Source organism: Neovison vison, chromosome 4 (assembly GCF_020171115.1).
Source record: "Neovison vison isolate M4711 chromosome 4, ASM_NN_V1, whole genome shotgun sequence".
Classification (NCBI taxonomy): Eukaryota; Metazoa; Chordata; class Mammalia; order Carnivora; family Mustelidae; genus Neogale; species Neogale vison.
This window is the reverse complement of record NC_058094.1, coordinates 52,987,436-53,014,361: the sequence shown is the minus strand read 5'-3', so window position 1 is coordinate 53,014,361 and position 26,926 is coordinate 52,987,436. Positions and strand designations below refer to the sequence as shown.

Here is a 26,926-nt window from a genome sequence, read left to right as displayed (position 1 = left end):
CCTGGAAGCCCTTGCCTCCCACACCATATACACCCACAGGAACCTACCTGAATATTCTTTTTTTCTTTTTTTCTTTTTTTTAAGATTCTATTCATTCATTTGACAGAGAGAAATCACAAGTAGATGGAGAGGCAGGCAGAGAGAGAGAGGGAAGCAGGCTCCCCGCTGAGCAGAGAGCCCGATATGGGTCTCGATCCCAGGACCCTGAGACCATGACCCGAGCCGAAGGCAGTGGCCCAACCCACTGAGCCACCCAGGCGCCCCCTACCTGAATGTTCTTATTCACAAGGACAGAGACCTGAATACAGGAACCCTGTGCTCGCACACACTCGCAAGCAAAAACACATGTGTGGCATGAAGTTTTATTTCTTTCTTTGTTTAATTTAATCGGTAAACCTCACTTTCAGGACTCACAGGAGACCCCCGGAAAATTGGTTCGCTTTTCTCGGAGCCATTCGCAAACCACTCAGTCCTTCATTCCTGGGTGTGTCTTCCGTGTGGACCAAGCAGCAACTTGGTGGCAGTCGTGTTGATCTTTTCAATTCTTTCCCCTGCTCTCCTCTAACTCCCAGAGGGCCGGGTGGCGCCGGCTGGGACTGGCACATCCGACCCGACTCCAGTGCCCTCCCCGCCCCGGCCGCGCCGAGGGGCGGGGCCCGGCCGGCCGCCAGGAAATGCCCAGGAGTCTGTGTCACCTGCCCCCGACGACTTGTTGGTTCCCTGGAGCGCTGCCTTCCAGCTCAGGGCGCCCCCCCGAGATCTGAGGACGGTCTCGCTTATCTGATCCCCCGGCGCGGCCCGGGGAGCTGCTGAGACACTCCCGGGACCGCTCGCCCCTCTAATCCACAGCCATGAGCAAGCTGGGCAAGTTCTTTAAGGGGGGCGGCTCTTCTAAAAGCCGGGCCGCTCCCAGCCCCCAGGAGGCCCTGGCCCGACTTCGGGAGACGGAGGAGATGCTGAGCAAGAAACAAGAGTACCTGGAAAATCGAATCCAGAGGGAACTCACCCTGGCCAAGAAGCACGGCACGCAGAATAAGCGAGGTAGGCTTGGGGTCTGGCCGCAGGAGTGAGTTCTCACCCTTAGGCCTCCAGCGCTTTCCTTGGGGGCAATCAGGCTCACAGCACCTGTTCCCCAGGAGGCCGGGTTTACTCCCACAGCCTTTCTAGGAACTGGTATTGACCCCCAAGGCCAAAACTCTCAAGTCAGCTGAGCAAGGCACAATCCTGGAGGGCAAAATGTTAGGGAATTCCAAAGAAGACCAATAACAAAAAAGCTCAGAATTAATGTAAAAAAACCCCAAACCAAACAAAACCAAACCAAAACAAACAAAAAAGATGATGAACAAAATATCAATATTTCAAATAAAGACAGAATTGGTATTACTGTTTTTTGTTTTTTTTACTTCTGGCTCTTACGACATTCTACAAGGCACTTTTTAACTTTCTTTAAAAAAAAAAGTGATATTTTGTCCACCGTGAATTTTGTTGCATTAATTTTGAATTATAAAAGCATTGCATTAAAATATTATTTATCTTGATTACTGACTTTTTCTGCACCCCCCCCCTTATATTTTCCTCCTGTCTTACCTTACCCTAGTCCAGCCCTGCTGACCTCAAATATCAAGCTTTCTGTTATGTGTTTATGTATATTGAATCACACATTTTAACTTGACTGGAAATCTTCTGTGAAATGTATTCTAGTATGTTCTGGTTTGCCTTAATTCTAAGCTGTTGAAGGGTTTAGTTGGCTGTTCTGCAGTTGAGATATTATTTTAAAAAAAAAACACTAAACTAAATATTCTAAATATTATATTTCCTATCACTGGTTTTTACCACACAAAGGACTTTGAACCAGTAATAATTCTTAGTGCTCCTGTCGCACCTTGAACCCTTTGTTATTTTCCAGAGTTAATTGGTTTCTTCAGTGTACTGCTCTCTTTATAGAGAATAGACGTAAACAATACAGTGACACATAAAAACCCAGGGAGAGGTTAAAGTAATTTGGTCTTATAACACCAGAAATAAAAGTGGTTTTGCAATGGCAGACTCAGAAATAGAAGCGGCAGTCCAGGACTCTGCCGACCACCTAACCCTGAACTTGCATCCACAAGTCAGACTTCTTTAGTAGGAACAAAGCTCTGGTAAGATTTACTTAGCCCTAAATGATGCTGCCATTGTTTAATGCAGGAAAGGAATAATGCCTTCTTGAGTTGGCCTTGAAAACCCTGCTGCTTCCCATAAAAATATGCCTGATACATTTGTGTCCACTTACTACCAACAAAAAAGGCCAAGTTTCATTTTTCTCTGCTGCTGCTGTGCTACCATAGTCTAGCCTGTTTTAGAGTTAAATGCTGGTTTCTATTTTTACTTTTTGTCCGAAAATATTTTGGGAACCTATTTAGTGGCAATTTCTAAAGAGATACCATGCTATTATGGCCTGCTAAAAAGTCATGGCCAGTTCTGTTTCTCTGTTCTTTCTCTTCTGTTTGATATACACTCTGAAATTTGCATAATGTCTGTCAAGGGTTGTCTGCCATCCTTTTGTGTCTGTATATCTCTTTATCTACAGTGGTGGCTCAGTAAATACTGGTTTAAAAAATCTTAAAAATTGAACATCTGTTTCTAGGAAATGGTAAAAATATAGATTTGTTTTCAGAAGACTAAAATGTAAGGTAATATGCATTTTATTTATTTTTTTCAGAAATGTTCTCCAATTGGTAATGCACTAAAGTATACTACAAATTGGCTTTATTAAGACCCTCTCCCAACATTAAAGACAACATTAATTAAGAGCATCAATCTAACTTCCTTAAATCAGAGAAGTAACAGATGCATGTATCATGTGCAAATAACCATTTGGGGTTAGAGAAGCCACTTATTTTTTATCGTTTATCCTTGGGTATTAGCCCAGGCCGGGTTCTACAGTGATTCTGGGAGAAGGAGGCTAGTTAGCATGAATTCATCTGTGCTCTAAACTATGGAAAGAATTCAATCACAGGCCCATGTATTAGAAACCTTGTCAATATCAGCATTTTCCAAATAAATCAGATAACTTCATGTACAGATAGTTTCTGTTTTCCATTAGCTACCAAGAAATATTTTCACATACACAGTGTAATCAGGCCCAATATATTTAGTACAAAATGGGCCTTGTGTTACACAGGCTTTGTATTATACAAGACGTATTTTGTGCTATAAGGGCTGTAATTTATAATCTGAATGACACAATGTATGTGCAGTTAAAATTTTACTTCTAGACATGGTTGGTCAGCTAGCATGCTGCCAAGAATAATAGGTTGAATGGTCAGCTAGCACTGTATCAGAAAGAGCCACACTCCTGGTCATTACAAAGTCTTTAGTGGTGTATTTCTTTACAACAACAGAAGCTTTGACAGCATTCTGAATGTAAAAAATGGGACCTTGGCTAAAATAGTTTAGAGATACCTCCTTGCTTCCCATGCCCAGCAGGCCTAAGAATCCACGAAGGGTATAATGAACTTAACATTAGAAGGGTAGTGAGGCTTGATCTCAGATGCGCACCAAGTCCAGTTCTTCGTTCGGGTGTATTTCTGACAGAGGGCACCTCCCACAATACTAAGCACCCTATAGGGGACATTGTTGCCTTGAGTGAGCTTTTCATATGGGGTGTATGAGAGCCCCTGAAAGGACGAGTCAGGACTTCATTGAGCTAATGGAACAAGCTAACAAACTGTTTTTGCTTGACAGTGTATGTTTGGTTATACAGAATTTAGTCTGAAACTTGCTCTCATTGTATCTCATACCAAGTTGTGCAGGCATAACTAATTCTTCTCACCTCAAACTTCTTCAGTAGTTACCGTAATCTACTAAAAAGAACCTGACTGTGCACTATCGAATTGGTTTTGCAACACCTATGATTTTCAAGGCCCTGTCTTGGAGCAAGATTTATAGTTTGGTTAAAAATTTCGGAGGTCAGTGAGGGTGGAGATGGGGTAACTGGGTGATGGGCATTAAAGGGGGCACTTGATGGAATGAGCGCTGGGTATTATATGCAACTGACGAATCACTACATTCTACCTCTGAAACTAATAAAATTTTTTTTTCTAGTAGCCGTATTAGAAAAAGAAAAAAGAAAAAAAAATTGAAGGTTGGAGATTCTTTTTTTTTTTTTTTAAAGATTTTTATTTATTTATTTGACAGAGAGAGAGATCACAAGCAGGCAGAGAGGCAGGCAGAGACAGGAGGAAGCAGGCTCCCTGCTGAGCAGAGAGCCCGACGTGGGCCTCGATCTCAGGACCCTGAGATCACGACCTGAGCCGAAGGCAGCGGCTTAACCCACTGAGCCACCCAGGTGCCCAAGGTTGGAGATTCTTTAATGCAGTTTATGTAGGTTACCCCCTGCTTTATAACCGGTCATCTGTTTTGTGGAAAAGTAAACTTTTTACAAACCACTTGATTTTTTTCTCTTGAGCACTGTCATCAAGAGCAGTTTTCTTTTCTTTCTTTCTTTTTTTTTTTTAAAAGATTTTATTTATTTATTTGACAGAGAGATATCACAAGTCAAGTCGGCAGAGAGGCAGGCAGAGAGAGAGGAAGGGAAGCAGTCTCCTGCTGAGCAGAGAGTCCAATGCGGGGCTGGATCCCAGGACTCTGGGATCATGACCTGAGCCGAAGGCAGAGGCTTCAACCCACTGAGCCACCCAGGTACGCCCAAGAGCAGTTTTCAATCCTGGCTGTATATTAAGTCACCCTGCTGCCGGGTCCTAGTCCGGTAGATTCTGATATAAATGATAGGAGTGAGGCTCAGGCACCAGTATATTTTAAAAGGTGCCCCCAGAGGGTGACTGGGTGGCTCAGTCTGCCTTTGGCTCAGAGATCTAGTCCTGCATTGCACTGGGCTCCCTGCTCAGAGGGGAGCCTCCTTCTCCCTCTACCTTCCCCCCACACCCCTCCCCTGCTCATGATCTTGCACTCTCACTCTCTTTCTCTCAAATAAATAAAACGTTGAAAAACTAAATAAAAATAATATCACTAGGAGATGGCCATAGGTTATCTTTTGTTTAAATATAATGTTCTGATCCAGGTTTTACACACTTGATAGGAAGTAATTTAGTGTTGTCAGGAGCTTCGGCTTCAAAGCAGACAGACCTGGGATTGATTCCTAGCCTTGCCCTGTGGCTTAGACATTGTGTGGCTTCAGACTGCTTACTAGGCCCATCTAATTCTCAATTCCCTCATCTGCACAATTGTGAGGATAAGACTGATCCTCAGAGTTGTCTGGATTAATGACATTATTGTATAAAACTCTTAATTCAGAGCTCCAAAAATATCGGCCATTGTAATAACAGTATTTTCTTTTTCAGCTAAAATTGGCTTCCTACTAAATTCCATTTACTGGTTCAAATTTTGTCTTCTGGAATACAGAATAAATCTACTCTACCCTTCATGTGAAGACCTTTCACATATTTGAGGACAACAGTCATTTCTTTGTGTCTCCTGTTCTGTGACCTCGATTTCATCAGTCACCTCTCAATTACCCCTTACTGTGCTGAGGTTTGCTTCCCAGGGCCTGGTCTAGGGGGAGGTGAGAGACCCTTAACACACACTTGTGTGACCCCGAGAGTGATTGTCCCCTTAAATTTACATCCTAGATGTCTCTGCTACTTACCTTGTCTTAGGCTGAGCAGGAACATCAAATATGTAATTACGTGGAGAGGGATGGATCCAGAATGGGTTACCCATAGGCCTTAGGCTATGGGAAGTGGGCTGAGAGAGAGGAAGGGGTGAGACTAGGAAGGAGCGAATTTGGCCACTACCCCTCTTCAGGATCATTACATGGGATTCTGGTGAAACCTGGCAGCTGAAACCCTCCCACCTCAGGTATCTGATGAATGAGACCCTAAGGCAGAGTCTTTTTTTTTTTTTTTTTTTTTTGCGGAGTCTTTTTTTGGAGTAAGCCAGCTCTCACTCTGAAGCCTGGGATTTTTATTTATGTATTTATTTATTTTTGCGGGGAGTTGGTGGGGGAAGGCTGAATTTGCTTTCAGAGTCAGACTTGGTCTTCCTTGGAGTTGAGGGTGTGACCATGATCCCATTGATTTAGCCTGGACTCTTTTTTTTTTTTTAAGGATTTTATTTATTTATTTGAGAGAGAGACAGCGAGAGAGAGCATGAGCGAGGAGAAGGTCAGAGAGAGAAGCAGACTCCCCGTGGAGCTGGGAGCCGGATGCGGGACTCGATCCCGGGACTCCGGGATCATGACCTGAGCAGAAGGCAGTTGTCCAACCAACTGAGCCACCCAGGCATCCTTACCCTGGACTCTTAAGTTTGCTTTTTACTACAGTCATCATAGAGCTGAATTCTGCAGTCTCAGACACTGGGGACCAGAAGGATTTCTGTATAAAAAGAATCACATCTGTGTCAGTTGTGTGTCAGCTTTGCACCAAAGTAGTGAGGGCACAGCATGTGTGGCTCAGGTAATATGAGTCCGATGCAGAAGGCCCTGGCGGATGGGAGCTCCCTTGGGAGATATCTCTACCTGGTGACCTCGTTTCTTAAGAGAGGTTCTCAGATAGGGCCCTCAGATCACCTGCATCCGAATTCCTTGAGGATGTTTGTTATAATGTACGCTCACAGAGACCCCCTCAAAATTCTAACATAGTGGGTTGAATGTAGGGCCCAGAAATCTGAACTTGGAACTGATAACACAGTGATTCTGACACCCACTACAGCTTGGGAAACTGAAAAGGCATTTAGTATTCAATGAGCAGCTAAGCTGGCGATCTCTACCCCCTGCTGTTTTCTTCCCTCCTTCCCTCCCCGTGTCTGTTGTTTCTTCCTTCCTCCTCCATCTCTCAGGGATCCAGATGAACACTATCTATCCACCTTCCTTCCATTTCCTGCTGAAGACACATTTCTGGAGCTCCTGACAGATCCTCTGTAACCGGCCCAAATCAGTTTTCCTGATGGAGGTTCACATGGTACTGCCACGCCGTAGTTCTCCAGTATTCAGATTACAAGCAAGCGTCATCATAGAGGGTTTGCTTGCCTCCGATTATCTGATTTCTAAATAGATTTTATTTATTTGAGACAGAAAGAGAGTGCGTGTGTGTGTGTGTGTGTGAGAGAGAGAGAGAGAGAGAGAGCGCACAAGCAGGGGGAGGGGGACTCCCTATGAGCAGGGAGCCTGGATGGGTCTGGATCCAGGGATTCTGGGATCATGACCTGAGCCAAAGGCAAACACTGAACCAACTGAGCCACAGGCGCCCCTGATTATCTGATTATTTTGTACCATACTCTGTGTATTCTGGAGCCAGAGAAAAGAAAGAGTTGTGGTGTTTTTTGTTTTTGATTGTTGTTCTTAAAGGTTTTATTTATTTGTCAGAAAGAGAGAGACTGCACAAGCAGGGGGAGGGGCATGCAGAGAGAGAAGCAGGATCCCTACGAGGAGACTGATGTAGAGCTCCATCCCAGAACCCTGGGATCATGATCTGAGCCAAAGCATACGCTTGACTGACTGAGCCAACCAGGCATCCTGAAAACAAAGAGTTTTATTCCTGGGGCATTAAAAACCCACATGTGAGTCAGGTCTTATTCTCCAGTCAACTGTTCTTCTCTCTTCTGGAAAACAGATTATGAAAATGTGACACTTTCTCAGTTTTTACCCCCAACCTCATGAGCTCCCCCGGGGCTTTCACCCCATGACTGGGGAAACCTAAAACATCTGAGTGGCCCCTGGGAGCCTATTTACTTAAGTTGTTGTATTAAAACTTCTCGCATTCCTACTACCTCTCTTCGTCCTCTGAGCCCTCGCAGGGACCCTAGTAGACTTATACCCCCATTCACCCACTTAGGTATCGACCAGCAGAATGCCCTGGGCTTGTTATCTCTTTTGTTCTATTAATATTTCCTCAGTTTGCCTGTGCTTTTTCTGATGAGGATCAGTTGCTTATCCCCAATGGAGTTGGAAAGAGTGAAAAATCCCAGCCATTTACCCTCTCCCCATTTAAATCAGTATGTGAAGCTTATGTTCAGTATTTTACATTTCTGTTAAATATCATCTTCTTTTCAATTAAATCTTAAAATTCTAATTTTATTGCCTTATGTGTGCACTATTTCTTTTTGTTGAACCAGTCACAAATTTGATCAACAGCTTTTTTTTTTTCTTTCTGTCCAAGTCTTTTGTTAAAATAATATTGAATAAGGCAGAAACCAAGGACAGAGCCTCATGGTGTGCTTCAAGACTTTATTCCAGGATAACCTCTACATTATAGTAACAATATTTCATCTCGGATTCAAGTAAGACATGATTACCAATTTGACAGATCAGCACTCCATGAGTTCTGTTATCCGTCTCACTGTCCATCTCAGGAAGATACTTGATCTGCATTTCTAGTCCATATCATCTTATTTCTCATTCCCTTTCCCCTAACAATGCTTCAGTATACCTTGTGGATTATATTCGTGAAACCAAACTATATTTATACACCTCTGCTTCACAAATGCTGATTTATGAACTGAGAGTGTATGAGCTTCACCAGATTCACCTGCAGAGCTTTTTAAAATGACATACCCGGAGATTCTATTTCAAGAAAAGTTCAGGAATGTGATACTCAGGTCTTTCTGGTTGATTTTGATGTGCATAGAAGGCTAGTGAGCGGTCTAGTGTTTTTTTTTTTTCCTTCCTTGAGTCAGCATCTCGTAACCCCAAGAAAACAGGCCAATAAGATTAGTTTGATATTTTTCATCTTTGTGAGCTCATATTGGCTTCTAGTTATCTTTGTCTTCTTTCCTAATTTCTGAGAAACCAGAGCGTAGGGAGTTTGCGCTCTACAAGCATACTTCCAAGTATCTGTGGCACAGATTCTTACAGTTTGCTGATGTGCTGTAGCTACTTCTAGAAGGGTAGTTGGTACCGTTTCTTGTGTTATATAACTACATTGAGTTTTTCTTTTCCTCCATGAATTTGGGGCAGCATTGTAAATTCTGGAACTGTCATTATTATTGTTCTTCATTTAAGTTTCACAAAGCTGGATAGTGGAGCTTTTCACAAAATACTTATTGTACAAAGCATATAATTTCTTTGGTATATGCTATTTTGCAGTGAATTGAATTAGACACAATAAGGTAGAAAATTTATTATTAACACCATGATTATGCCAAAGTCGTATGATTTATACAGTTCTGAGAAACTATAGCAGGAGATTATTGTAAGCGTGCCCTCAGCTGTAGTTAGAATTACTTGCGTGTTTCTCAGTATTTAGAACTGCTAATTTCAGGTTAGATTTCGTTTTCAAGAAAATGGAACAAATGCAGGATAGTGTAATCAATGAGAGGTAAGGCAAGTTCTAATACCGAGTTTTTAAGTTTATAGTGCTTGGCTTTGGCAATCAGGTTTGGAAAGGGCAAGCGTGATTTATTTTGGGATTCATTTTTTTGTAATATGCTTAAGTACATTGTGACTATTTGTACTTTTTAAAAAAGGATTTATTTATTTATTTTGAGGGAGAGAGAGAGAGCGAACGAGCACACACATAGCAGGGGGAGGGACAGAGGGAGAGACTCTCAAGCTGACTCTCAAGCTGACTCCCGCTGAGCACAGAGCCTGACATAGGCTCTATCCTGTGACTCTGAGACCATGACCTGAGCTGAAATTCAGAGGCCGATGCTCAACCAACTGAGCAACCCTGGCACCCCTCTATTTGTACTTTTAAGGGACCAAATGTCACAGGTACTTAAAATATATTTTTTAAAATTCAATTCTCAATCTTTTGCCTTAGTAAACTATAACCAGAACTTTTTTTTTTTTTAATTTATTTGAGAGAGAGAGACAGTGAGAGAGAGAATGAGCGAGGAGAAGGTCAGAGAGCGAAGCAGACTCCCCATGGAGCTGGGAGCCCGATGTGGGACTCGATCCCGGGACTCCAGGATCACGCCCCGAGCCGAAGGCAGTCGTCCAACCAACTGCGCCACCCAGGCATCCCCTAACCAGAACTTTTAATACACACTGGTAATTTTAGTTTCTCCTACCTTTTTTTTTTTTTTTTTTTTGAGCATCATTTGCTAGAATTCAGCAAACACACAATTGGCTTAATAAAGTTTGCAGAAGGAGAAGGGGCAAAAAAAAAAAAAAACAAGAGTCTGGAACAAATGAAAAGCAACTAGTAATCTACTTCCTGACTAACTGACTTCCCTACAATAGAGATCTTGCTTTCTTACCTCAGACAGGTAGTTCTAATTGCTTATTGGAATTGCTTATTGGAAATATTTGGGATTTAGTCCAAAGTTTTTGCTTTAAAGCAGTGAGAGCTCCTAAATCTAGGCCCATCAGTCCTTAAGCCCACTGCTAAGCCCTTTTCTTAGATATCTCTGACTTGTGGGTATTTCCAGTGAGAGGACGGGGGCTAGCCAAAGCCTACTGTGACCTGCTCTGGGCAACCTCTATCAACTCTTCCTCAATCTAGTGACCTAGTGACTTAAATACCAATGCTGTGATTGCTACCCTCAAAACAAAATCACCCCCCAAAAGCAAGCAAACAAGAATGGTGATTTTAAAATAACAGGAAAGGAGAAGCTGATTATTCTCTGTTAAGAGTTGAGAATATTTGCAGTAGAAGTTAATGTGTTTAAAAATAACATTTAATGTCAGTCATCCAGCTAAATAAAATAAAGTGCATACTTTTACAATTGGCTCACATGTAAATTTAGAGGAATAAAATCCTGCAGCCAAATATTCGACAGACACGTTTGACATTTTATTCTCTATTTAAATATCAATTTCTGGTGAATCTTTTTGGTTCTTTCACATAGTATTATATGCTGCATATCCATAATGGGTGTGTCTTATTTGATTTAGCAATAATAACACTGTTCAATGGGCCTTTCTCAGCAAACAGTGCAAATTCCATGACTGATTCTTGCCATATATTTAGTACATGTAACTGAAAGCCAATATAACCTTGGAGTTTGAACAAAGATACTAATCTAACTCAAAACTTAAACTTCGTTAACTGCAGCAAGAAAAAAAAATTATAATTATGTTAAATCAATTTATTCATATTTTAAAGATCACACATATACGAGCCTTTGGTTTTTCTTTCTGTGAGCAATATGAAAAATTTTATTTATATAAACTACCTTCATTTGTGGAGTGTTGTTCAGCCACTTAAATTGCAAAGTTGAAGAATAGTGTAGTTCATCACCAATAGCAACATAATCCTATTCTTAAAGAATTTCAAATAGATATAGTGATCTCAAGGGTAGGAGCTATATTTTCTAGATTCGTTGATCATAGGATGTCAAGGCAATTATCATAGAATCATAGATGGTGAAGCCTGAAGGGCACTGTAGAGACAATAGTTTGTTGGTCCTCAGGAGCACCTGTAAGCCACAGACACAGTAGTAGGAAATATTGATGCATCGAATGAACAAGGAATACTTCATACAAATAGAAAATAGAACTATGTTACACATGCAGACACACACATATATACACATTTATACATACACACATATTCATACATACATATATGCACATGCATAAATACAGATACATATACACGTGTATATATGAACACAAGCAATATAGAATTACATTTATGGGTACGCATGTCTACCCTCTAGAATTAAGCATAATTGCTATTTCTGACATTCTATTTAATATTTGCTGGTCTGGTATTCATACTGTTTTCCTACATTTTAGGCAGTAGCAGGACCACAGAGGTTACCAATGTGTGTGAAGTTACTAATAATACTAGTAGCAAGTAAAAAACTCATCCAATCTGTTCTGTGTTCTGCCTGGTCAAACATTTAGTTGGGGTTTTACAAAGAATATCAAGTACATTTTAATGACTGCATTGGTATGTTGTTCCAATAGCAGGTTAATTCGACTTGCCTGGCAGTCGACCTCAGAAGCAATTATAAGAAATAAGAATTTCAGTGGATATATAAAATGAAGTCTTATGCAAGCATTCTTCTTTTTTTGACAACTCAAGGCTGATAGCCCTTCTTGGTCATGACTTTTCACTCTCAGATTTAATAATCTCTTGTGTGATATCCTGGCAGTAAGAACTGCTTCATCTCCAAAAGTAACTGTGAGCTTTCTAGAAAAAAAAAAAAAGAGTAGCATCATTTCTGTTGGAAAGTACCTTTAACTTCCTTTGTCCATTTCCTTTCTTTCTGGAGATGGGAGAAAGTGCTAATTATCTTCTTTCTAATCTTTCCTACTTCATAATATTAATCAGTCACTCGTTCTCTTTCTTTTCCCCAGATTTCGGTCCAACATTCTGCTTCCAAATGTCCTTTTCCTCAGAATATCCCTTACTTACTTTCTCCAATCTCCTTCCTTTTCACTGTTTTCTCAGGCATCTGCTGTGCCATTGTATAATCCACCACGTCATTGTCATGTTCTAATCTTTTAGCTTGCTCTTTACCCTTTTTATGACATTTAATATTGGTGAGACCTCTGAAAATATGTATTTAATATTGGTGAGACCTCTGAAAATATGGAGGTTACTTATAAGATCCAGCTGGTGTGGCAAGCTGGTGTGATTTGCTCTGTTTTGGGGTGGATGGTTTCTGGCTTCTCATATATCTCAACGAGAAAATTCACATTGTCGTCCAGCAGGAGATTTGCGTCAGGGAGAGCACTGGGGCCTAGGAGGACTCCATCCTGTGACACCTGTTATCATTCATGCTCTCTCCTGAGCCGTGTGTTTGCTGTTTGTGTCTACGTGTAGACTGTCACCCTGGCTTCATCCCCATCCCTTCCTCTATGGTGCCCCTTACCCTCCAGAGCTTGTCCGTTCCCTCTGTGCACACACGTACCTCCTACGTGGCACGTTATTCTCCCTCTGTGTCTCCTCTACTACTGAAATGTAACTTACACGTGTTAGTATCTGCAGTCACAGTTTCTGGAAGATAGTGCATGCTTACTAAATGCTTGTTTCATGATGAATAAATGGGTGAACATTTCTCTTCGTATTTGACCCTCTGAGATTACAGCCTTATTTCTTCGTCCCTGCGGTACCCAACATAGTGGTGGTTGCATGATAGGTCTTCAGCATATACTCCTGGAGTGGTTGAAATGAATGGATGAGAATATTTTTTTTTAACTGAAGAAGGCCAGGGGAATTCATGATGGAGGGTCCTGGTCAAATGAACCTTCAGTTTTTTAGTATTCTGCCAGCTATTTTCAGTCTAACCTGCGACTTTGGACAGAAGCATTTTGTTTTCATTCTGTTTGCAGAAAGCTTACCATGAATGATGCCTATTCAGATGGTGTTTTTTAAGAACTAAAACAAGGTGCCATAAATAGAAGGTATTCTTTAATTGATGAGGTAATTTGTATATGAGTAAGAACAGGGCTCACCTTTAAGGTTCTCAAATAAAACAACATGATTATGGCACTTCCCAGTTAAAAGCAAGAGATGACACGGCCGATTATGTGTGACATATGTCTCTTAAGCACTCTCTGGTAGTTCCTTCTAGGCCTCATCTTTCAGGTCTTCTCTAAAGATCATCTATTCCTGGTAGAGAGAAGAGCTATCATAGAGCAGTTTCATATTTCACACACAGGTTTGTCTATCGTCACTGGATATGATGGTTTCTGAAAGGTTCTTCTTTTTTTGGCAACTAATGGATTAGCAATACACACCTGTATACACTCCTTTTTTAAAAAAAAAAGATTTTATTTATTTATTTGACCCACAGAAAGAGATCACAAGTAGGCAGAGAGGCAGGCAGGGGCGGGGGGTTGGGAAGCAGGCCCCATGCTGAGCAGAGAGCCCGATGCAGGACTTGATCCCAGGACCCTGAGATCATGACTTGAGCCGAAGGCAGAGGTTTAACCCCCTGAGCCACCCAGGCACCCACACATGTATACACTCTTAAATGAGTGAAAAACAGACTGACTTTTAAAACCAAGATGGCCTATATGTTATACAAGCAATGAAACTGTAACTTTTTTTCTGCCATTTTTAGTTATTTTTCATTGATGACTCCTCCTCTGGCCATGTAGTAGTGAAGTAAAGTTGTGTAAGGCTGGTGGAATTTTGGTTTAAGTGAGTAATTCTTAAGTTTCAGCGTCTTTCCTCACGAGGTGGTAGTAAGGGCTCTTCATGTATCCCTTCCCAGCAGTCATACAGGCCCTTGTTCCGGGACTCCCATTGCTGAAGGAACGTCACTGTGAGGCCAAGAGACAAAACCCCTGGCTGTTTCTCCACCACAAAAGAATACAGTAGATTCCTTTGTTTCAGAAAGAATGCTGTCCAGGTCGCACCTGCTGCTTTAAAGCACATACAGGAGTTTGAAGATTGAATTGCACCTCCTACACGGGTTAAATTACATGGCTCTGAAAACATCCTTCTTTGCCAAATCAGGAACACTGCTAAATTTGCAGTATTTGTTCCTTGTCTTTGAAAATAGGCAGCTATTTCTTTCCCAAATTGTTTGTTAGAAAAAAATCAAAGCCTGTCTGACTCCTGGTGGGCCTGAGGCATCATCGTTTCATGTGAGAACCGGTCATGAGTCTCTTCACGTATATTTCTTGGCTCTTTGGAGCATCAGGCTCTTGTCTCAGTGTTTGGAAGAAATATACCAGACCAGGCAGAAGGCACAGGAAGTATCTGGTGTCCTAGGGCCAGGCCCAGCTACACAGGAATCACTGGGTTTGTTCATACAAGGTGATCTGAAGCATGGAAATCAGATTTTAAATTTGGAGGACTTTGCATGCCAATCCAGATGCTTCTGGTAGATCAGGCTTAATGCTTGGCTGGTTGCCAGAGTTCCTGCTTCTTCCTGTTGACCCCCTTATCCTGGGGCCAGGGTCCATGGCCATTTATTATCACTCTTATGCTATTTTTTATTACAGTAGACTAATATTCTCTCTCACAGGTGAGAAAACAAAGAAGGCCTTTTTCCCTAACCTCTCTCTGCTTCACTTACCTTTCATTACCTGCCTGGCTCCTTCTGAGATTAGGACTCTGGTGTAGGCCAATCCATAATTTGTGGTATGGGAATTAACATGTAAGTTGAGATCCTGACTCTTAATGAATTTTCAAATTTATCCCACATAATTTGAGGGGCAGAAAGCATGTTAACATAGGCATTTAAAACTGTGTTCAAACCAGAACTCATTATTATCAACAACAGATATTTGCAAGGTTGGGTGTTATACCATGTGGCTCCCACCATATGGTTCGGACAACCCTGCAAGGGAAATAATGATGGTGATTGTGACGATCCCTAATAGTTAGTAATCACTCATTATGTGTCAGGCACGGCACTAAATACTTTGCATATTTTATTTCAATTAATCCTTAACCACAGAATGAGTTATATCCTCATTTTCCAATAAGCAACCTATGTAAAGTCACTCAGCTATGAATAGATGGAGCGTAGGTTTGGAAGTAGGCAACTTGACTCCAGAGTACAGTGGTCTGTTGTCGTCTGTATTATTGTTGTTGCTATTATTATTATTATTATTATCCAAGTAGGGAAGGTCACTTCAAAGTTAAGGTTACACTCCAAGGTTATTATGGACAGTTATTAATTGGTAAGGGTAGGATTAAAATGTAACTCTGAAGTCTCATCCTTTATATCAAGTTGCATTTTTTTGATTTTTAGAAAGTAAGCTAAAATTATTTCTTACCAGGAGACATGGTATATTTTTAAATAGGGAAATCTAAAGTTTTTCTGAAAGAAAAAAAAAGAAAATACTTTTGGGTCAATGGATACCAGTTAGGTTCCAAATAAGTATAGACACTGAACCAGCCTAACAGGATAGGGAGGAGACACACTTGGAACACTCCACTTCTGGGTATGTTGGGTGGAGATGTGTACTTGAAGTTTAGCTTCCTAATATTTTCTAATGGTTTCTAGTATTATGTTCCTGTTATGGTGAGTTACAGCAAAAAAGCCAGTAACTTGTTGCTCATTGGCCTCAGAAATAAGATACACAATTACATTAATTAATAAATGTTAGGTAATTGCTATTTTAAATAACAATATCTAATTGCTAAGTGTCCACCTTGCATGGGGACTGTATAAGGTATTATACAGGCATTATATCCCTGTTTCTAGAACATCACACTGAGGCTCAAAGAAGGGAAGTGACTTACCCAAGAGTACACATCTATTAAGTCATGGGAGAAGAATCACACTTTGGCCTTGAAGGCCATACTTTTCCTATTATACCACGCTGTCATTATACTATGTTAACAAAATTATCAGATTTATTTATTTAATATTCCTTCATTTCATCTTCTGTAAAGTAGATCAGTAATAGTATCTACTCTTAAGAGTTTTTGTGAGCGTTAATGACCATTCACATAAAGCACTTAGCGCCAGTTTAGCATATAACAGATGCTCAATGTTAATTTTTGTTATGTATTTTATTGGCCCTGTGCCAGGACCTGAGTCAGGTACTGGGGAAATAGGAGACTAGAATACTACATCTTTCTTCCAAGGGCTTATAAGTAGTATAGGGGAGATGGGGTAGAATAGGTTTTACCAGTAATTATAATCCAGTGTGATAAATGCAGCAGGATATATGGATCCACAGGTAGGGTGTTAGCATGGAGGGTCAATTCTATTCTTCCCATGCTGGGGAGAAAACCCCTGCACAGCTCTGGTCATTAATGTGATGAGAGCCTCTCTACAGGGCAATATTGTATGATATCACAGAAGGGTTTTTAAGAAGAAAATTTTTAAAAAATTGTTTTAGTTCTTTCCTAAAGGACAGGTTAAGCAAATAAAGACTCTTTTCTAAATAAAGTGTCAGTGCTCTTCAGCGGGAACTTAAATTGTGATTTTGCACCTGGAGAGGGAGCCAAGCGGAACCTGAGAACCCCGGGCTTCCACAGTGTGCAGGATGGGGAAGACAGTTACCACTTACCACTCACTCACCACTTCTGTGGAGAAGGAGAACAATGCTCCACACCTAAAATAAAGGCATTCTTTGTCAAGCCTTTCTACTTGCTCCCTCCCATGGAGTACCACACCCACTTCTTCAGAGCTTTGGGCAGCCTTGCCTTTCAAGAGACCTCATGGGAAAACACTCTTAAGTAAATACAAGAAGCCCAGCTACTTATACTAACTATTCTAGTCTTTCATTGATAGATATGAACTTCTAACACAGACTCAAAAGAATTTAGATGAAAGGTAATTGCAAGAAAGGGTTAAGATAAGCAATGCAAACAGCCAAACCCAAGAGAAGAGAGATAATGTAGGAAATAAAAAACATTAAAAACAAGACTTGTGTTAGTATCTTCAGGGAGTATATATTATATTAATAGTTTATCCAGGCTATTGAATCAGAAGGCGAGAATGGACTGCCATAAAAATGAGCAGCTAGAAGAAAAAATTCTTAGAAATTAAAAATAAATAAATAAGTGGGCAAAAAGTAAAATAAATGTAGTTGAAGATTACTTAGTAATTCAGAATATAAAGTTAAGGAATAATTCTAGAAGATAGAATAAAAAGAGAAAGAAATTAATAGATTGGAGGATAGCACCAAGGAACCCAACATCCATCATATAAGACTTTCAAAACAGAGAATGGTTTGGACAAGGGTACAATTCAGATTATAATACAAAAATAAATAGGGACTTCAGAAGAAAGTAGGCAGGGGCACCTGGTTGGCTCAGTCGGTTAAGTGTTGCCTTTGGCTTAGGTCATGATCCCAGGGTGCTGAGATTGAGCCCCTTGTTGGGCTCCCTGTTCAGCAAGAAGTCTGCTTCTCCCTCTCCCTCTCTCCCTGTTCATGTTCTCTCTCTCAAATAAATAAGATCTTTAAAAAGAAGAAGAAGAAAGTAGGCAGAAATAATGGAGGGGAAAGAAGTAATAAAAAACATAAAAGATAACGTTTCTCCAAACTGAAGGAAGACTTAATTCTTCAGGAAAAATAAAACAAACAAACAAAAAATCCTTAACCAATTATTTAGTTGGGAAAAGCAAAAAATAAAAGACACATACTTAGTCCTGTGCTGGTGAGACTTCATAACTCTAACATAAAAAAGAAAACTGTAAACATTCCCAAAGAGGAAATAAGCTAACAAATTTTCTACAAAGGGATAAAAATAATATTATTATCAAACTTTTGGAATATTGATTACCTAATGACAATGAAATAGTCAAATGTTTGAAATATTTCGAACCTAGAATTCTGTAAAAAAAAGTTCAAACTATTATTCAAGTTTGAAACAAAATGACATTTTTAGACCTCTAGGTATTTAGAGAATCTATATCTATGCACCTTTTATGAAAAAAAAATTAAGATTTACTCTGGTAAAGGAAAAATAATCCACGAAGTAATGATGTAGGATACAAGAATCAATAGTAAGAAAATAAGCCAGCTACTATAGTTTAGTGTCAATTGTTGAAACTGTGTCAGCCAAACTTAATGCAATTGTTAAGAAAAGTTTCCTTAAAAATTGAAAGGATAGTAAAGACAACTAGTAATCATTTAGAACTAATAAAATTTTAGATTATTTCAATCAAGTGTATAAAGTCTAACTGAGAAAGGAATCTTATTTGGGAACAATAAATTATAATTAATTTTTAATTTTAATTTTAATTAATTTAATTTTCAACATGGATAGAAAACTCAATTGTATGTCTTTTTTAAATATAAGTGTATTCTTTGGAGAATAAATTTAGTATATATAACTGTCCAACAAATTATAGAGGGGAAAATGAACAAAGAAAATTTGATCAATATTAAACAAAAAATATAATAGAAAGCACAAAAAGATGATAATAAAAAGACAATTTTAGAGAACATATCAGTCATTACAATAAATAAACGTAAGTTAAAATCTTATGTTAAAAGATAAAGACTCTTTGAATCTATTGAAAACAGTCACACAAACTACCTATTCAAGTATATGCTATTTGTAAAAGGTGCAATAGAGCAAATGGAAAATAATTTTGAAATAGAGGTCCCCATAAAATTATAACAGGCAAATTGTAACAAAAAGAAAACTGAAGCATTAATATAAAACAAAATGCAATGTAAAGCAAAGAGGATTAAACGGGACAGAGAGTGATATTTCATATTGATAACAGTAAAATCTGACAAGACACTATAATGACTACGAGTCTTTGTGCACCAAACAAAAAACATTAGAATAAGTAATCCAAATCTCTTGGAATTATAAGAATAAATTGATCAAAGCAGAGTTTGAAGAGAGCCTGCTTTCAGAAATCTCTGTTGCAGTAACTTTTACATGCTTTACTCTGAAACCATAAAGCTATTTGAGTTCTTTTGTCAGTTCCATTTAATTATCTTTATATTAACATTCTTCTGCTGCTCTTTTCCTGCACTGTCCTTAAATACCCTATCAAAACTCATATTTTAAGGTCTTTTTTTTTGCAGGGGTGCCAGAGTCAAAAGGACTCCATTAATTTTGTGATTTTCAAATGAAGCAGGTAAAATTTTTTTTTGCTAAAGAGCTAATAGGAGTGTATTTGGATGTTTTGCTGAAAGCAACACTTTTCTCTTACCAGCATGCCATCTAATCCTTGAGTATGACTTTAACGGTATTGATTTTATGGATACTCATGGTTAGATGTAACCTTTCTAACCATCTCATAATCATTTTAGACCAAGACATGAAACTCATCATCCTAGGTTTTGGTTCCAGCTGACACTCTGTCTACCTTCAAGAAAGTCACATAACTTCTCTGGATCTCAATGAACTTGTCTCTGAATTAAAGAAATTGGGCTAGAATAGTTATTAAAATTTCTTTCTTCCTCTAAAGTTTTATTTTTCTACTGCATGATTTTTACTCATATTTTTATCTGTTCTTTTTCTAAAATCCTATATTGACAAAAATACTTCTGAGAAATATTTTATGAATATGAAAAATGACTTTTCATTCTCTTACCAGATCTTTGGAAGAAAAGAACAGCAAAACATTTGAGGGAGTGGTAGTTGGTGCAGGTGATTGAAGGGACAAATGTTAGTTTCTCAGCTTTCTTTGGCGCCCTTGTTGTCCGTAGGGATCAATAATGCTGAGTCTGTGGTTGGTGTGGAGCAAATGTCTCTTGAGTAAGAGGCTTGGGCTTTCTCCTTATAAATGTGGCTTTTCCCTTATTTAGCTGCATTGCAGGCACTAAAGAGAAAGAAGAGGTTTGAGAAGCAGCTCACTCAGATTGATGGCACACTTTCCACCATTGAGTTCCAGAGAGAAGCCCTGGAAAACTCACACACCAACACCGAGGTGTTAAGAAACATGGGCTTTGCGGCAAAAGCGATGAAAGCAGTTCATGAAAACATGTGAGTGACTTTGGTCTCCTTCCAAGTCATAAATTCCCTCAGCGTTGAGAAGAGCCTTTGGAACTCTATGATGATTTTGGTAGGAAGGGAGTTAGTTATTCATTTGAGGATTTTTGACATGTTGGAATGGAATGCCCCTCAAAGAAGGATTAGAGGTTAGAATAGGGAAGAAAGAAAGAAAAAAAGACCATGAGAAAATGAAGACATTCATTTTGCCCTTAGGTTTCCCAGTTGTCTCAATATTGTCAGATACTCTAACTATAAAAGCTTTTACACTATAGGTTTTTTGTTTGTTTGTTTGTTTTAGAGGATTTTATTTCTTTATTTCAAAGAGAGAGGGACAGAGAGCAGAAGCAGGGGGAGAGGCAGAGGGAGAGGGACAAACAGACTCCCCACTGAGCAGGGAGCCTGACGAAACAGGGCTCAATCCCAAGATGCTGAGATCACTACGGAAGCTGAAGTCAAACTTTAAACCGACTGAGCCACCCAGGTGCTCCTCACACTGTAGTTTTAAAAAGGCCTAAATGTCGACACCTGTGAGTGTTAGAATGATCAAATAATGGTTGTCAAACTTTGGTTATCAAACTTTTTGGAAAACCACAAAAGAACACAGATGCCCAGACTCCCTGAAGCAGGGTAGAGATTGGGCCTTTTGTTTTTGATCACCAAGTTCCCCAGGTGATTCTAATACTAACAGGTGTTTGTGAAACATTGACCTGGAAGAATAACTATGAGCATGGGTTTACGGTCAGATTTTTCTAAGTTACAATCCCAGTTTCATTACCAGCTATCCTTGAAGCAAATTACTTTGCCTTTCTCTGATTCAATTTCCTTAGCTATAAATTGGAGATAATAATAATTCTTACCTCATGTAGTCATTGTGAAAGTCAGTGAGATACCAGATACAATGCACTTAGTTTCTGGCACAAAGTAAGCACTCAGTATCAATATTCATCATGGTCGTGGGGCTGGGGATAATTTGCTATACATTGACACTAGGAAATCCATGCCTGGGACCTGATCCTTTCTTGCGATTGGATATGATGGTGAAGTCTGGGTCAAAAATGCATAAGAACAATGAGTGGCTGAGGGATCTAGAGAAGTGTCCATGGATGGGAAGAGTTGGGCGGGGGAGAGGCTGGGGCCAGGGAAGACTTCTTTGCTGACATTTTCTTGCCTTGATGATTCCTTGACAATCAGTTATCATTTTGACAGCTTCGGAAAGATCATTAGAGTCGTTATCACAGAGTCCTTTGTCATTGCTGTCAGCGGTGTGCTAATTGTGTCACAGAATCACAGCCTTTCTCTCCAGGTAGCTGAGCAGCTGCATCCCCCTGAATTCCTTTTGAGAAAAATTCAACCTCAGGCCCAGACTTTACTCCTTTTCATAAATAAGTTCCTTGTATATTTGTTATAAATATAATAATTGGAAATAAGGGGTGATAGGAGAATGCTAAAAGAAAACTTTTTATGTAAAAAAAAAAAAAAAACAAACCTTGGCTTTTCCCATATACAGAGTCTGGGAAACTTACAAAATATTTATTCCCCTGGGAGTCACAATTTCAAGGTTTAGGTTGCTTAATAATAAGGAAAATTGTCACTTCTCTGGTATCCTATCAGTTTACCCTAGTTTCAGAGTTGGAGGAGTGATTCAGAGATGGGGTGGTAGAGAAGCAGTCCAGCTCCTGGCCTTAGGCAGGTGGTTAGGTCTGGAGGGGGAGAGGGTGGTGATCAGGTACTAGGAACTGTCATCAGAACAGCTGTCCGTCATGGGTCTGTGGCGACCTGGGTTTCTGTGCCCAAGTTGCTGACTCTTCTGAGGGCTTCCCAGGCCTCACCCTTTTCTCATTAGTGTTCTCCCCCCTGGCATCAGCAGCTACGGGAAAGCCCTCAGGAAGTCAGATCTCAGAGCCATGAGGCATTCTAGAAAAATCTCTCGTTCTAGAGTTCAGCTTCTCTAAAAGGCTGCTGTCAGGTAGTGGCTGCTGAGAGTTGCCATAGCTTATCTTAGTCATGGTGGTCCTTGGTGGTCCATGGCACCATTTCCTGCTGACTTAATACAGAGCAGCATATATTATTAAATTCTACGTATGGCCTACCTACCAGACAAAATTTCAAAATGCATCTACAAATATTGTTAGTTTTAGTCTCTAGTGACTCCCAAAGGTAATAACTATCTATCAAATATTTAAAATATATGTGCATATGCAGGATTGTTAAATTTCTTGCAATGCAAGTTATTTTTAAAGTTGATAAATTTTATCACCCGAAATTTTTGTTATTCTGCTGAAATAACTAAGAGTTTACATTAAATTAACTCCTTTCCCATATGGAATTATATCTAAATTCATAATTTTGAAGTAAACTTCTGAAATATTTCTTCTTTTTTTTAACTTCTGAAATATTTCAACAACATATTATCTCCCAGGGATCTGAACAAAATAGATGATCTGATGCAAGAGATTACAGAGCAACAGGATATTGCCCAAGAAATCTCAGAAGCCTTTTCTCAGCGGGTCGGATTTGGCGATGACTTTGATGAGGTAGGTAACACAATGTAAAGAACGGAGGGTTATGGTTGCTGGAAAGGATAGCTTCCTCCTGTATATAGCAGGTGGGGGTTCTTAAATATTTTCTTAAATATCATTAAAGAATAAGTGGTATTTGTTAGTGATGTATTTCTCTTAAGGAGGAAATGGAAGTGCTGGCAACCCTAATTTAAAAGAAAGATTAATATGGTTTAGCAAACTACCCCCTAATTAAGTTTTCAGCTATTAAGGAAAGGCAGCATGTGATTATGTAGAGTTAGTGACTTTTAATGGCTGAAGCCTAAACAGCCCCATTACAAGGAATCAAGTGCTCACACATCTGGGCAAAACAAAGCAGTTTGTGTCACTCTGCAAGGAACAGACATATCACGCTCTGCAGTTGTTAAATTAGAGGTTAGTCTGCCTCTGTTTATTACTCAGGCTATGAAACAAAATAAGTGTAGAGTGGCATTATTAACACACACATTCCATTTAGATTAATCAGCCCAATAATAGAGACTCTAATTATAATGGTGGTGTCTGCACTGTGAATTTCAGTTGTTCTACTCAAAGCACATATATAAGTAGGACTAGTGTATGTTTCGAAATGTTTCCAATTCTCTGATTAGTATGGGAAAGAATCTGACTTTCTACATCTGCCTGGTATTAAAAATGATGTATCTGTGAAGTAAGAGGTGGTTGCATAGAAACCTGGAAAGTGAGAATTGAGTGTCAACAACTTTTAAAAAGGGTGTAGACGGTCACATGTGGAACTTAAAAAACAAAGCAAACAAACCAACAGGAAAAAAAAAAAAATAGAGACAAAAACCCCAGGCTCTTAAATAGAGAGAAGTAAGGCGTGGTCGCCCTGGGGGGCATGTGGATGAGGGGAGGGTGAACAGGTGAAGGGGATTAAGAATGGTTTATCGTGAGGAGCTCTGAGGGGCACATACAGTTGTTGAGTCACTGTTAATGTTAATTATACTGGAATTAAAATAGAAAACCCTATCTCCTCCTCCGCCTCAAATGGTGTAGACCAGGGGTTAGAGAATTTGGCGTTGAGGCCAAATCCTTCCCATGGTCTTTCTGTAGGATGCCTGAGCTAAGGATGTTACATGTTTAAAGGACTGGAGAAAATAAGAGCAATTATGATAGACACAAAGAACGCTGTGCAACAGAGACTGTATGTGGCCAGCAAGCCTAAAACACCACTATCTGACCCTTTACAGAAAATGTGGCCTAGCCCTGGTTAGGCTAATAAGCATCTAATGAGTGCATTACGTATGACATGGTGAAAGGGGGTCTGGACTCGAGGACATCTGGGTTCTGCCATTTGTTTCTTTGTGTAAGTCTCTTCACTTTTCTGACCCTTAGTTTTCTCATCTGTAAAAGAAAAATTACTGGTTTGTTAGATTATCTCTGAAGTTTCTTAAATTCTAAAATTATTTTTTCAGGGAACAAGTGTTCGATACTGCAGGTCTATAATCGATGGGGGAGATGATTATTCTGTCATATTTGCTAAAGCAAATATCAATATCTTCTTGGTGCTGTTGAAACTAGCAGGTGCTATTGGCAGTTCTGGGCACCCATTCAGTGGAGGCTGGCGTGGGCAGCCATTACCGTATCTGCTATATTTGTTCCCATTTATTTTGTGAGCAGAAGTAGGCATCGCAATATTCATACTGCAGCATGTTATTCATATTGTCTGTGGAGAACTGAAAGCACACAAGTACACCGGCCATACTATTTCAGTCGCCCTGATGACATACACGTTCATGATTTATTTCCTTTTCATGAGGTTGACTTAACGGTGGTCAGACAGTCGTTCAGCTTGCTGCACATCTGATATAAATTGACTTGATCCAATGCTGTGGTTGGCTTAAGTATCTCCTGTCATGGCCCAGAGTATTGTTACTCTTACTTTAATATAAGATAATGATTTGTTTATTACCTTTCTCCCACAATCGATAATGAGTTCCTGAAGTGTAGAGACTGTTGATTTAACTTTGCATCCCCAACACTGAGTTCAATACCTAACCATGAGTGAGATCTCAATAAATTTGTTCAATGATGAATGAATGAATAAACAAAGAATCTCCTTGGTCAAATGTTAGAGTGCCTTAGGTCATTTCCATAGCGACAGTCTTAGAATTCTAATAACAACAAATTTAGTGTTGACTCCCAACCTCTCTCAGAGTGGGGCGGGGGAAGGGCTTGGACTCTGAGTAGTCATGGAGCCAGTTAGATCTGAACCACCATAGTTATATCTGACATAAGGCGACTTATGCCTTTAAAGTCTCAAACTGGTCTTGCCTCTCTAAGGTCCTCAGGGCAGAGAATAGTTTAGGATGAAACCAGACTCTCTGAGACTACAGCTGAAAGAAGGAAGTACAATGTACCTACCTTGAGTCGAAGTTTTCTTTTTCTTTTTTTTTTTTTTTAAAGATTTTATTTATTTATTTGACAGATAGATCACAAGTAGGCAGAGAGGCAGGCAGAGAGAGAGGTAGAGGGAAGCAGGCTCCCTGCTGAGCAAAGAGCCCGATGCGGGACTCGATCCCAGGACCCTGAGATCATGACCTGAGCTGAAGGCAGCGGCTTAACCCACTGAGCCACCCAGGTGCCCGAGTCGAAGTTTTCTAAACCCAGACACACAGAATGATTTATACTGGCTTTGGTAAGTTAACAGAGAAACCATAGTATTTTTGATTCTTTTTACTTTCTGTACATTATGGTTTTGCTATACCAGTTGTTTTATCTTCAAATGCTGAGGTGAAAATATTTATTTGCTCCAATTAAAGTTTTACAGATTCTTAATTTTTTACAGTAGAAAAGAAAAGATACATTGGAAAATGACAGGCAAGGTGTAAATTTCCTAGAAACTGAGGTTATATATTCAGCTAGCACAAATTACTTGAATAACTGTTTACTGAAGTATTATAAGATTAACTGCGACAAATTTGCACAACCCAAAATATTCATTTTTTTAATCATTGCTCAGTGTTGCAAAAAAAGACTTAGTCTTAAAATAAATATTCCATTTCACTGGGTTCTCACATCAATTGGGTAGCAGATGTTCTTATTATTGTGTTTGAGGAAACCCACTTCCTGAAACGTTAACTCTGTAATTTTCTTTCTCCTATGTTCAGGATGAGTTGATGGCGGAACTTGAAGAATTGGAGCAGGAAGAATTAAATAAGAAGATGACAAATATCCGACTTCCAAATGTGCCTTCTTCCTCCCTCCCAGCACAGCCAGAGAGGATGCCAGGGAGAATGTCAGCCACGTCCTCCACTGCACACAGATCCCGAGCAGGTCCGCTGCCCACCTCAGCTGCCTGTGGTCAGATAGTTCCCTGAAATAGTTAGCCAGGTTGATTCCTTTTAGCACTTATTTTTTGTTTCATAGATACACACCTTTTTTTTTAATATATATACCTTTTAATACCCATATGCAAACCCGTTTTTTGTGTTGCAGTTGTGAATTACCAATTGCTAATTTTTATCCATTTTATGTTCCAGCATCATCCAGGAGGGCAGAAGACGAGGATGACGATATCAAACAATTGGCAGCTTGGGCAACTTAAACTAAAAGGGAATTCGTGGACACCTGAATTAATGAGCTGTACATAAGACATAAAAAATGTTTTTGCCTCGTTCAGAAGTTAACAAAGGCCCTGTTTTATATTCACACTGGATCAGTAATTGTCTTTTAAGCCTTATAAATAAAAGTTACAAAGAATCATGTGTAGACATCCAATCAGAGATGGAAAACAACTTCCCGCTAGCATCTTGGAGGGTCTCCCCATGCTGATGGGAGGGGGCATTCTATCTTGTTACATGCTACTGTATTTGCAGTCCCGACACATACTAGGTGCTCTGTGTACATTTGTTGAAAGAAAATGGATTCCTGTTAACATACAAAACGTGTAACAGTTTATATGCCATGTAAAAGTGATGTGTTGATAGCTAGAGCAAATTACTTTCTTTTCTAAGGGAATGCAAGTTTGCTGTGTGCATCTGTTAGGACATATCTATCCCATGGTAAATGTACATACACCATGTGTCTTGTAGGAGAGACTTCATGTAGGGAAGTCTTGTGTGAGTCTCTACATAAGTAGTTTCATTTGAGTTCTGCAGT

The 26,926-nt window shown here is 39.7% G+C and overlaps 1 protein-coding gene across 1 annotated transcript; it reads left to right on the top strand.

Moving 5' to 3' along the window:
* The first annotated feature begins 684 nt into the window (after window positions 1–684).
* On the top strand, window positions 685–26,530 carry CHMP4C (charged multivesicular body protein 4C). The gene is made up of 5 exons (XM_044245387.1): window positions 685–1,041; window positions 20,081–20,258; window positions 22,687–22,801; window positions 25,936–26,101; window positions 26,308–26,530. Exons 1-5 carry the CDS (start codon window positions 852–854, stop codon window positions 26,370–26,372), a joined length of 714 nt encoding a protein of 237 aa, XP_044101322.1. The 5' UTR covers window positions 685–851; the 3' UTR covers window positions 26,373–26,530.
* The last annotated feature ends 396 nt before the right edge of the window (window positions 26,531–26,926 follow it).

Excerpts from the sequence above, each read along its gene's own strand:
- CHMP4C (XM_044245387.1), top strand. The coding sequence starts at position 852 with ATGAGCAAGCTGGGCAAGTTCTTTAAGGGGGGCGGCTCTTCTAAAAGC. Across the intron at positions 22,802-25,935 it reads TTGGCGATGACTTTGATGAG|GATGAGTTGATGGCGGAACT; the intron begins GTAGGTAACACA and ends TCCTATGTTCAG. Across the intron at positions 26,102-26,307 it reads TGCACACAGATCCCGAGCAG|CATCATCCAGGAGGGCAGAA; the intron begins GTCCGCTGCCCA and ends TTTATGTTCCAG.